The sequence below is a fragment of the Crocuta crocuta genome, unplaced genomic scaffold (assembly GCF_008692635.1).
Source record: "Crocuta crocuta isolate KB4526 unplaced genomic scaffold, BGI_CrCroc_1.0 scaffold16, whole genome shotgun sequence".
Taxonomy (NCBI): domain Eukaryota; kingdom Metazoa; phylum Chordata; class Mammalia; order Carnivora; family Hyaenidae; genus Crocuta; species Crocuta crocuta.
In genome coordinates this window covers 6,947,191-6,959,051 of record NW_027531893.1, presented here as the reverse complement: position 1 = coordinate 6,959,051, position 11,861 = coordinate 6,947,191, and the positions used below count along the sequence as shown (strand labels likewise).

The window sequence follows — 11,861 nt, the reverse complement described above, 5'->3', positions numbered from 1 at the left end:
GGGTGCCCTTCCCCAGCCACAAAGGCGTAAGTATTAGAAGGTTTCCATGTTCCAAGGGCCTTGAAGCCAGGAGGTGGGAAGCCGGCCAAAGCTGTCTCACCTGGGAGTGTGGAAAGGAGGGGTGGGGGGTGGGGGCACAGCCCTGGGAAAGCCATGCAGGCCAGTGCGGGGGACCGATCTCTGGGCCCCCAGCCATCCCTTTCCCTGCGGCAAACCATGGCGCTCCAGGCTGGGCCGGGGCCTCAAGCCTGCCCTTGGAGCTGCATTTTAACAGATCCTGGGTGTTGTGGCCTGTGGGCAGGAGGGCGGGCGCCCCAGGGCAGATGTGATGTGGCCAAGCAGGGGACAACATAGTAGTCCCCCCCTCCCCCCCCAGCCCTGGCTCTCTGGGGCCGCTCCAGGCAGGGAAGGCAGGGAGGGGGCTCTGTGGGACCCCAGCCCCCGGTGGGCGGAGGCGGCTGAGAGGCAGGCCTCCAAGCCTGTGGTGCTGGGCAGGGAGATGGCTTTGTACAGACAGCTCTCGGCTCAGGTGCCATCTCCCTAGAGGCCAGCACAAAGGTCTGCCTTAATAGAAAGCAGCTTTCAAAACCTCGGTCACAGAATTTGAGAAGTTGAGGGCCGGTACTTAGATTGCTCTGTGCCTGAAGTTTCAAGAACTAGTGCGCTGTTTAAAGGTTCAGATGCCTGACTGTCCGTGCCCATTTCCAGGAAGCCGCTGACACCGGCACAGGGCAGACAATGGGGGAGAATGTCCCCACGGCCTCGGCCACGGCAGTGGCCACAGCCCCGGTACCTGTGCTGAGGACGGGGTAGATGAAGCACGCCTTCCTGCCAGAGGGTCACACAGCCCCCGGGGGACCGTATCCACACAGAGGAAAGGCTGGGAGGCCGGTCAGCGGGTAAGTCACAGGGACGTACACTTTATCCCTCAGCCTTCTTCATTTCTTCTTCTTTCATTTTTTAAAATCTTCATTCACTTTTGAGAGGGGCAGAGACAGAGGGAGACAACGAATCCAAAGCAGGCTCCGAGCTGTCAGCACAGAGCCCGACAAGGGGCCCGAACCCACAAATCGCAGGATTGTGACCTGCGCTAAAGTCAGACGATCAACTGCCTGAGCCACCCAGGCACCCCGATCTTTTGTTTTTTTTTAAAGTTTATTTTGAAAGAAAGAAAGCGCATGTGCAAAGGAGGGGGCGCAAAGAGAGAGGGATAGAGAGAATGCTAAGCAAGCTCTGTGCTGTCAGGGAGGAGCCCGACAGCGTGCTTGATCCCACGAACTGTGAGATCACAACCTGAGCCTAAATCAAGGGTCAGACGCTCAACCCAGTGAGCGGCCCAGGAGCCCCCGCACTTTCTCTAATGCTCCACGGGGATGGGACATTACGCAAGCATCCAGGGGAACGCAGGTGAGGCGGAGCCAGCGCGCACGGCTGAGGCGTGCTCACACAGCAGCTGGCCGGACGAAGCAGCCTGCAGGAGGCGCTCTGTGCTCACTCACGGCCCACCTTCCGGCAGCACGGTCCACATGCTGTGGGTGGCTGCTCCACAGCCGCTCGCTGCAGGGGCACCCGGCCCACCAAGACCCCAAGTGCAGTTTCAGGAGCCTGCTTTTTCTAAACACGTATCCTCAGGGACATTTTCAGAGCCTGCACCCAGAGCCTGTCACCAAAAGGACCAGCTGTAAGCCACGCGACGTCACTGAGAACCGGGCTGACGGGCACCGTGCCGTCAGGGAGCCAGCAGAGACCCTCGGGTGCCCTGACGGAGGGACGGCTTACGGGGCTGGAAGCCACCTGCCTGAAGAGCAGGAAGTCTGTTCCAGTGCCACCGGCTGTGTCACTAGCTGTGTGACACTGGGCAGGGCCCTTACCCTTTCTGAGTCCCAGTTTCATCATTTAGGAAGACGGACGTGAGACTGTGCGGCCCCAGAGTCCCTCACGCTGGAGGACTGGATGGGGGGCCTTGCTGAAGGCAGGTAGATCCGTCCCAGAAAAACCTTGGCAGAGCAGCAAGGACTCTGGACCCGAGACCACAGGGATCAAACCTCCACGTGATGCACCTGCTGGGTGCGAGATGGCCAGGGCCCGGAACGGGGCCTCCGATGGCAAGGGGACTCCCATCAGTGGGTGGCATTTGACTGCGTGACAGGGATTGAAGGGGAGGTGTCTGGAGAGGGCCCGGTGTGGGAAATGAGCCGAGGAGTCCCCCAGGCTTATACCAACGGGTCACCAAGGCATAAAGAAGTATGAAACCATAGCATGCTCACACCCCAGTGTGGGTAAACAAGATTAGGACCCCAGGATCGAGGGGGAGGGTGCAAAGGTATAGGAGGTAAGCAAGATTAGGCACTGAGGGCGTAAAGCCCCCCCCAACTTAGTACTACAGCAGAAAGCTGCTCTCACGGGAAGGCAGGCCATTAGGTAAGCAGGTAAATGGGGCCACAGCCCCCCGCACTGGGCTGCGGTGCGGTGAAGCCGCCCAGAGAGGGGGTGATCAACAAAAGAAAAGGCGCCTTGTTAACCCTGAGGTCATTTGCCCGAACCGTCCCATCCCCTGGACTCGCTGAGATAAACAGGTGGTGCCTCATGTCTGCCGTAAACACCCTTCCGCCCGGCGTCAGGATTCTATTTTGTATTAACCCAAACCCCTAAACCCCAAATATCTTCAAGACCCCCTTCCCCTCATGTCCAGCACCACGTTTGTAAGTCTCTGATCCTAATAAAAACGGGGCAAGGACCCTTATGTGGGGCTCTGGTCTTTTCCCAGACATTAGCCAGGTCTCTATTTTAATCGCGTCCACGCTCTCCCTGGCCGAGAGCGAGCTTCAGACCCAGAGTCTGCAACAGCCGGTGACCCTACGTGACGGAAGGAAAGGGGGCCGCGGGCCAACGCGGTGAAGGAGCTCCGGGAAGGAAACGTGCCGGGTACAGCCTCTACCTGACAAGGTAAGGGGACTCGCCGCAGCGGAGCCCGTGGAGAGAAATCGCTGGAAGTTCCCTGGCTCCCTGCCCGGCCGCTGAGCAGAGCTGCCACATTCAAATTCTTCAGTCACTGGGAAGGAGACACAGCAGGGGCGACTGTGAAGTCGGAGGCTGCAGGTTATGGGCTGTCCTGCTGAACTGCTCTGGTTCACAGAACAAGGAACTTAGGATCTTAACGTGTGGGAGCGAGTAGAAGAAACGCGGAAGACCAGGCACTGTGAAGCGGCTAGTGTCCCCCCGTGAGGTAACCCTCCCCCGGTCCATCGTCCACACTGCCCTTGAGTTCGGACGGTGCATGTGAAGATTCAGGGTTACCTGAGGAGGAGGAGAAACCTCAGTCCCCCTATAATCAGGCTGTGCCTCTGCTGCCTTTACAGCCAGAGGATGCCCCTCCCCCTCAAAGGGTGGGATGACATCCAGCCTCAAAACCTCACCGACCGGCCCTCGTGAAGTCCTCGCCCCAGTGCGGAAGGACATTAAAAAAGCGCCCAAGGCCGGTGAACTGCAGCTGTGGCCCGCTGTCAGGCAGAGTGGACAGTACGTCCAGGAAAGGCGGCCCGTGCACACAGTGAAAGTACAGACGACAGGTCAGCTCCACGGCCTTCACCGCCCTTGTGCGATGGGTGTTGGGGAAACTCTCCGTGGCACTTACTGCCCGTGTGCCCGGGACGCTGTCGCTGCCCCAGAGCTTCAGGGCGCTTGCGTGGCTCGTGCTGTGCAGGACTTGACAGCTGCCTGGCAGGGGGCAGTATTCCCAACCGCGGCCCCACCTCCTCATCGCTGTCAGTGAAACAATTCGCTAAGACCCTGCGGTGTTTTACGCAGGCCTCCCTAACAGAGGGATTCTAACGGTCTCTCCCTGTTTCTCCCTCTACCCTCCGACCATCTCTGGCTAGTGTACTCTGGGATAGAGACTTTAAGGAGTATTCCCCCAAGCAGCTGCCGAAACTCCTTTTGTTTCGGGGAACTTCCCTGTCCTCTCGGGCCGACAAAGGCTGCCTGATTCCACTAGTGGGAAACCAAACCAAACTCAAATCCGTATCTGCTCCTGCGTCTGAGCCGACGGGCTTTAGGACCACGTGAACTCTTTCTCTGTCCCCTGCGCTTCTGCCTGCCTTCAGGGGCCCCTCACCTTTCCCACCCTCCATTCCCCCTCTAGTTTCTAAGCTGCCTGGGGTGCCACCTGCTTCTCTGGTGGCATCTGGTCCTCCTCCCCACACTGTCAAAGGTGAAGAACACCTCCTTAAACTTCCAATTCCCTCACTGGTTCCACCGGAAAACATTAAGGGGACCCACATGAACTATGACTAAGTTCTACAACTTTATTCTACTAAGGTTTACGTGTTCTCTCTGCTCCAGTCTATTAGCCAATGGCCGCCCGATGGCTGAAAGTGATGGTTAGCTCTGCCCACAGTTCACAGGCAACTGTTAAAGACAGCTCTCAGGGCCTGTGGGGACCTAAAACTTGAACGTTTTGCTTAAATGATAAATTGACTTGTGTTCTTTGGACACTCAGGCCTCTTCCGAATCAAGTGGGACCTGAAGGCTTGCTTACTAAACGCAGGCTTATGCTTCTGACTTATTCTAAAATAAATACATAAATTAACTAAGAATATTTAAATCCATGCTTTATGCTGAATGGATTCATGAGTCTACCACCTAAAAAATTTTCTAACGTAACAGACCATTCACAATTGGTTACTGCTTAGTCTTCACTGGAGACTAAGGTTTCTAACAGTTAAAATTCTGCTAAATGTAGTTAAAACAGATAAAATTTTTTAAAAAGCAACTATGTAGGAAATGAGATATAAAAAAAGATAGAAGTAATGGAAATATATTTTTGTTGAAGGTAAAAATAAGTAATTTTGTCCTAAATGAGACTGGTTATTTAGAAAAAAAAAATGGCTTGGGACAAGATCTAAACGCCAAGAAAAACTGTAGGAGGTTCATGAAGAAAAATCTTTAAAAGGAAATTTTATGTGTGGTCAGGACAGACTGGGGTTAAGATTAAAATTCTTCCTCCTTTGATCCAAAGGCTGGGAAAATGATGCCAATACTCAGTGCCGCTCCAAATCCCGCAGTTGTTTGTTCCTGTTTAGCAGAGGGACGGACGATACATGAAGGGCTTTTACTAAGATACATGGGAGCCAACTGACTAAACTTAGCCCACCGTACACCACAAGTGGATATCCACATGGCGGAAACGTATTTCTGTGGGCACTGCTGAAAAAGACGGGAACAGATCTCAACTCTGGCCCTTTAGCCCCCTGCCTTAACGGCCAAGGATCAGCATGCAAGTTACTACTGGGCCAAAATAACGAGTGCATCCTACAACAACCACAGAGAAAACACATTTTTGTTAATGGTAAAAAATAAGTAAATAAATGAATATAATTTTAACAAAAAAGGTAAAACAACAGAACCACACACCCTTTTAAGTTGTTTTACTTAAGCCTTGGGTGAAATTACCCACTCCTTATAATCCACAAGGCCAATCAATTGTAAAATGAGCATATATTACGTTAAAAAAAAGTTAAAAAAGCAAAAAGGGGGAGATACCCCTGCCTGTCTGCATTACAATCTCAGCTCTTTCTTGATGTGCTATGTTTACTCTTAACTTTAAAAATCTTAATCCTCACGGACCAACTGCAGCTGAGTGACATTCTTCAAAATAAGATAAACCCTCTCACCCTATGGTGCTGTGCAAAACCCCTGAAAGGGGGTCCTCACGGACTGGGCCCACTAAACTTCTCACCTGGGGTCAAGAATATGCTTGTATTCTTTCAGGTTCCGGCCTTCTGTGGATTCCCTCTCTCGTGTGGTAAAGCCTTCCTTACCCCGGCACCCCTAGGACACCTTCTCATGAACCAGACCTTCCAGAGAATGACTGAACGGCCACTGGCCCCCGTTTTCAAGATGGAAGAAGCCTCTTCATGGACGCCTCATCCTGAAGCCACTCCACAAACGTAAGTCACTGCCCTGATACAGCATGGGGAAGCCTTAAACGCCTGTCTAGCCAGGCCGGCATCCTCTTACAACACAGTGATCTCACATACACCCCTAATTCACATCTGACGGCCGTGATTTCGGTCTTCAGAATGTGTAACCGTGATTCTACTCCTTGCCCTCATTTGTCCAGGCCAAGCTCAATATTCACATTGGGCTCATCTCCTCAACCCACCTATATCTGATAGCCTAAGACTCCTAGGCAGGGATATTCCAATTAGCAATAATGACAGAGCTCACGGAAGGAGCCGGTTTTAACCGCCCTTCCAAACGGAACAAGAGCATTGGTGTTATAGGCCGAGACCTCAGTGGTGGCTTCCTCCAGGACCTCCTATGAGTGTTACGAAACTTTAACAACTTCTCTGCTTGTCTCCCACTAAAAATCAACCGGCTTTTACATGTACAGCCCAACACCTCTACAAGGCAATCTTACCTTTTTCTCAGCCACAAGCTTAAAACAGGCATATCTCATAGTCCTAACGTTACAGCTTGCTCTAGTCTCAAATATTCAGAGCACCCCTGGGCCAATGTTCCCTGGACAACCTGTTAGGGAGAGACTGAGCACAATCTTCACTGGAGTATTTCTGACGGGGCTCCTAAAGGACATCTTGAGACAAAATATTCTAATAAGACCATATCCTTCAACCGGTTTAGTAGAGAGAATATTTTTTGAAAAGATGGAGGCTTGTCTGGCTCTATAATTTCTGCACATAAAGGGAAATTAAAAGGACCATGGCTTGTTAATCTCTGGCAGCTAGGTCTTTCTTTCTTCACTCTATCAGCCATGGTGAAACTTCTGTAAAACGCCCTGCGAACCCAACCTGGGCCTCCCGGCACCACAAGCAATTTGCGTCCTTCTCCCTACGCTCTCTTTCTACCTCCACCTTACAGCTCCAACAATTAGGAAATGATTATTACAGCTCCACTCCCCAGGGCTGGTTTATGTCCTGCTAAGTAAGAGTAACATCACCCAAATAACCATCTCCTCCTTACTGGTACTTAGCGCATCCCAGCCTGGGCTCCTGTTAACAGCTCTGAGCCCTAAGTGCATCCATCAGGACTGGGTGTGCATTCCACACTTACCGACACTGGCCCTCTGCTGCGAGGCAGAAGAGAGGTGTTGGCCTGTTAGCCATGGGCATCCTCGCAGCAGCAGGCGCTATTGCTGCCGCCACTGCAGCCAGGGTTAGCCTGCATCATACTACCAGACGGCCCATGTCCTTGATGAATTTATGGCCAGCACTACCAAAGAATTTATACCCAGACTTCCATGGATAAACAAGTCTTGGCCCGCCTTGAGGCTCTTGAGGCTGCAGTGGAATTTACTGCAAAGAGAGTGGAGGCCCTGTTCCTCCACCCAAACTGCCCTATGACCCTCACTATCAGCAGGTCTGCATGACTGGCATCCCTTACAATCACTGCCACGCTTGGGATGCTGTCCAGAGACACCTGGACACTTCCTTCCTATCCCTCTGACAATACAGAAAATTTAGATATGACTTTGCTCCAACAGCTACTAAATGCAGACAATCAGCTTAATAATACATGGGCTGATTCTTGGGAAGTGTGGCGTGTCCTGAATCCTTTCTCAAGGCCAGCACCCATCTCAAATTCTGGATAAAAGCGGAATGCTTTTGCTATGCTTCTTTTTATGTCTTTGCAGAATCACCCTTCGGACCATCCAAAAGAAGGACCAGGAGCCTGACATGACAGTCCTCGAACACAAAACTAGAAGAATCAAGAAAAACAAAAAGGGGGAACTGTAGGGAATGAGCTGAGGAGTCCCCCAGGCTTATACCAACAGGTCACCAAGGCATAAAGAAGTATGAAACCATAGCATGCTCACACCCCAGTGTGGGTAAACAAGATTAGGACCCCAGGATCGAGGGGGAGGGTGCAAAGGTATAGGAGGTAAGCAAGATTAGGCACTGAGGGCGTAAAGCCCCCCCCAACTTAGTACTACAGCAGAAAGCTGCTCTCACGGGAAGGCAGGCCATTAGGTAAGCATTAGGTAAATGGGGCCACAGCCCCCTGCACTCCGCCGAAGCCGCCCAGAGAGGGGGTGATCAACAAAAGAAAAGGTGCCTTGTTAACCTGACGTTATTTGCCCGTCCCATCCCCTGGGCTCGCTGAGATAAACAGAGGTGGTGCCTCACGTCCGCCGTAAACACCCTTCCCCCCTACTGCCCGGTGTCAGGATTCTGTTTTGTATTAACCCAAACCCCTAACCCTGAATATCTTCAAGACCCTCTTTCCGTCACATCCACGAGTTACTGTTCAGATTCATAGTCTCTTTGTGCACGTCCAGCACGTTTATAAGCCTCTGATTCTAATAAAAACGGAGTAAGGACCCTTATGTGGGGCTTTTGTCTTTTCCTGGACATTAGCCATCTCTCTATTTTAATCCTGAGTGTGCTTTCTCCCGGCCGAGTGAGAACTTTAGATATGACAGCCCGGGGCCTCAACACTTCTCCAACCACCTAGGGGCCCACCTGTCCTGCCGTCGTGGTGGCTCTGGAGAAACCCTTCTCCGTGCTGGCCTTTGACCTGGCTCTGCTCCCGGTCCTGATTTGGATTCAGTCCAGACCCAGGATTTCCCACAGCTCCAGGTGGCTCTCGGACCCTGTGTGTGTGACGTCCAGCTCTAAACTGTCCCTGGCACGGTCTCTCGAATTTCAGACACACGTGACTCCCTGTCTTCCTACCAGCCAGGACTCCTGTGCTAAACTCACATTGCACGCCCCGGGGGGAAGTGCAGTGGAGCCGTGCCCAAGCCCAGGGCTGTGACGTGCCGACCGCGGCAGCAGCTCTAGAAGGTGCGTGCAACGGGCAATGCTGAACTCACAAAAGCTCAATTTCTGCCTCGGCTGAGCCGTCCGGTGTCAGAGCACGAAGATGAAGGGAAAAAGCATGTTTGTCCGCTTCCCCTTTTCCAGCCCAAACTGAACAATCGAACTCCAGAAAACACTTGTGTACTCACTGGCATGGTTTTGTCTCCGAAGAAGTAGATGGTTTTGTAGCCATCTTTTTCCACGTGTCCCAGGCAGTACCTCTTGTCCCATCCGTCAGGGAAGACGTCAATGCTGATCTGGCCCCCTGCAGGGCCAGGAACACAGAAGCTAAAGGTGGGAAGGAGGCGAGGGACCCGGCCCTGAAAAGAGCGTGCCGCTTACCCAGCAGCAACTGGACGGCCGAGGTCGATTTTTAACAGCCTCGTTTGCTACTTATGCTCCTTAGGGACAGGTTCTAGAAATGAATGTGACATGTGTCTCCCCAAGACGATTTCACCTGGGATGTAAAAGCGTGACAAACTGCCAGCTCAGACCGAGGCAGGCCTCTGTGTTCACGCGCTTCGCCAAGCGTGTGGTCAATCTGCAGCACGCTGGCCAGGAGTCTGGTCCCCGATTCGCTCAGCTGGGCCCGCCCCTGGGGGACGACACCCAGAAGCAGGCTGCGTGTGGCTCATCTCGCAGGAGGAAGAAAAAGCACGGGGAAGGGGACCTGCAGGCAGTGTTCAGGGGCAAGGACCACCCCGCCAGAGCTCTGTCGGGGGTGAACACCTCACAGTTCAAGGCTGAAGAATCTACCCCTTCATCTGACAGACATAAGCCCTTTGCAATTCCAGTTTTCCACAGCTGTACCCTTAGACGAGCTCGTAAAACGAGGGGCTTTAAGTAATGACTCATGAGCACAAGGGAAATCATTGGCTTAGAGCATCTGATGGGCGTATCCTACCAAAAACCAAGGCCGAGACACGTGCACCACAGAAAGAACTCTATGTCAGACACCAGAAGAGTCTGCACGACAGCCTCCCGGTGTAGAGAAAACCTGCCTGAGCTCAGCCAAGTCCCCTTTCCATGCAGGGCCTTGGTTTCTCGATTTGTAAAACCACACCTACTGACTGCCAAGGTTCCCTGATGCCAAAACATCACCAGGTTCCGGAGTCTACCCAGCCTCGGGCCAGGAGGAAGGGTCCTGCTGCGTGAGAATTCAGAACCCTCCCAGCAGCCTGGGCAGGTCTCCGGGAGGGCTGACCGCATAGCAGGGTTTCCCCGTCCAAGGACTGCTCCCCAAATCCTCCTGCCCACCTGCAAACTGGCCACAGTTCAATTTCAAGAGCGCGCTGGCCCAAGGCAATCCCGTGACTAACCACCCACTCCTGAAGCCCGTCCGCGCCCACGGTACCTATGGAGAACGTGATGCCTTTTCCCGAAAACTCCTTCCGCAGATCTGCTACGAACTTCTGTCTTATGTTTTCTTTCTGGAAAAGAAAACAAAAACAAACCAGATACGGATCACCTCACTGCAGTTTAGAGAGCACCCTTCAACCACTGGCCATGCGGCAGCACATCTTCTCTTCGTCAGCCCACGTGGTGTCAGGGGGACTCACTTTATCGAGTTCGTGAAACTCAATGCGCTCTTCTTGGCTGCAGCTTCTTCCAATGGGGGACACATTTAACATCCCATTTCGGAACTCGATGAAAGTGCCTCTGGGGAGGAGACAGGCCCCGACACGTTATTTATGTGGGCAACGCTACGGGTGGATACTCAGGGTAAGACCCAGGCCTGTGCTCAGCTACGTGGCAGCCGTGTGCCACAGGCGGCCACTGAGCCCAGAGCTGTGGCCAATCCCACGGAGACTAGATTTCAAAGATGCAGAATGTCCCCATCATTCGAAATGTTTTATTCTGATTATACGTTAAGATGATTATGTTCCAGGGGCGCCTGGGTGGCTCAGTCGGTTAAGTGTCCGACTTCAGCTCAGGTCATGATCTCACGGTTCATGGGTTCGAGCCCCGCATCAGACTCTGTGCTGACTGCCAGCTCAGAGCCTGGAGCCTGTTTCAGATTCTGTATCTCCCTCTCTCTCTGACCCTCCCCTGCTCACACTGTCTCTCTCGCTCTCTCAGAAATAAATAAAACATTAAAAAAAAAATTATGTTCTGGATATACTGGGCTAAGTAAAACGTGATGAAAATTAATTTCATTTGTTCCTTTCTGCTTTTTTTTTAATACGGCTATAGAAAACTTAAAAATTGCACATGTGGCTCACCTGATGTCTGTTGGGCAGTGAACTTTACTGTTAATAAAGAACTATGAAAAGGATTAACAACTCTAAGGCCCCCCAGGAGTCTGGAAATTCATGTGTCAGACACCTTTGCTGGCAACACGTTGAGTGCACTGACGTGACCAAGCAAAGCTCTGGGAAGAGGCTCCGAGAATGGCCTGCTGAGCCTCCGCAATCACTGCGGAAGCACAGGGCACCTGTGGCCAACTGCTGTTAAGTGGTGGCTGTGACCACGGAAAATGAGAACAGAGTTACACTTTTTTAGTCACTCTGAATGAAGATATTTACCAAAAACCCCATTTCCCCCACCATGTCCCTAGTTTCCATCTCAAGATAGTTTCTTAAAAACTCAAATACCTTGTGAGCTTTTTTTTAAAAATTCAATTCCACCTTAAGAATAAATAGCTCTTTAGTAACGGTAAAACTCATTGTCCAACAGAAACCACATGATCTCGAGCCACCAGCCACCTGTAACTCCCGGGGACATGTGCCCAGCGTTGAGCGGAGGGCTGCTTCAAGGCCAATGCTGCCTACTGCGACACCGTGTGACCTGGGGCGCCTCTCGGAGCCTCACAGAGGGGCTGAGGTGGTTCCGGCTACCTCTACAGGGTCTTGAGAAATCAGATGTCCCAGTTCTTACAGTTGGGAAGCAATGAATGCTTGTCAGGTCAAGTCGACGGGGCAAAATCCCATCGCTGCATCCTCTCCCAGCTGTGCTCAGAGTGCACAGAAGGCGGCAAATGACCTAGCAAGACACGCGCATCTGAGATGCTTCCTGACACGCCCCCCCCCCCCCCCCCCCCCC

At 52.4% G+C, this 11,861-nt stretch overlaps 1 protein-coding gene across 3 annotated transcripts in view; it reads right to left on the bottom strand.

The window, feature by feature from the left end:
- PMM2 (phosphomannomutase 2) overlaps nucleotides 1-11,861 on the bottom strand; it is a 29,370-nt gene that overhangs the window by 4,835 nt on the left and 12,674 nt on the right. For 2 of the 3 annotated variants that reach the window (XR_013337350.1, XM_077773282.1), the window contains exons 5-7: nucleotides 10,379-10,478; nucleotides 10,174-10,249; nucleotides 8,969-9,084 (exon numbers count right to left, since the gene is read on the bottom strand). Coding sequence is in view for 2 of the 3 variants with exons in the window: in XM_077773282.1 (XP_077629408.1) it covers nucleotides 8,969-9,084; nucleotides 10,174-10,249; nucleotides 10,379-10,478 (292 nt within the window). In the remaining variant the exon portion in view is untranslated. Of the gene's footprint in view, nucleotides 1-4,943; nucleotides 5,074-8,968; nucleotides 9,085-10,173; nucleotides 10,250-10,378; nucleotides 10,479-11,861 lie in introns of those variants that run through there. The other variant, XM_077773283.1, reaches the window with a different exon arrangement.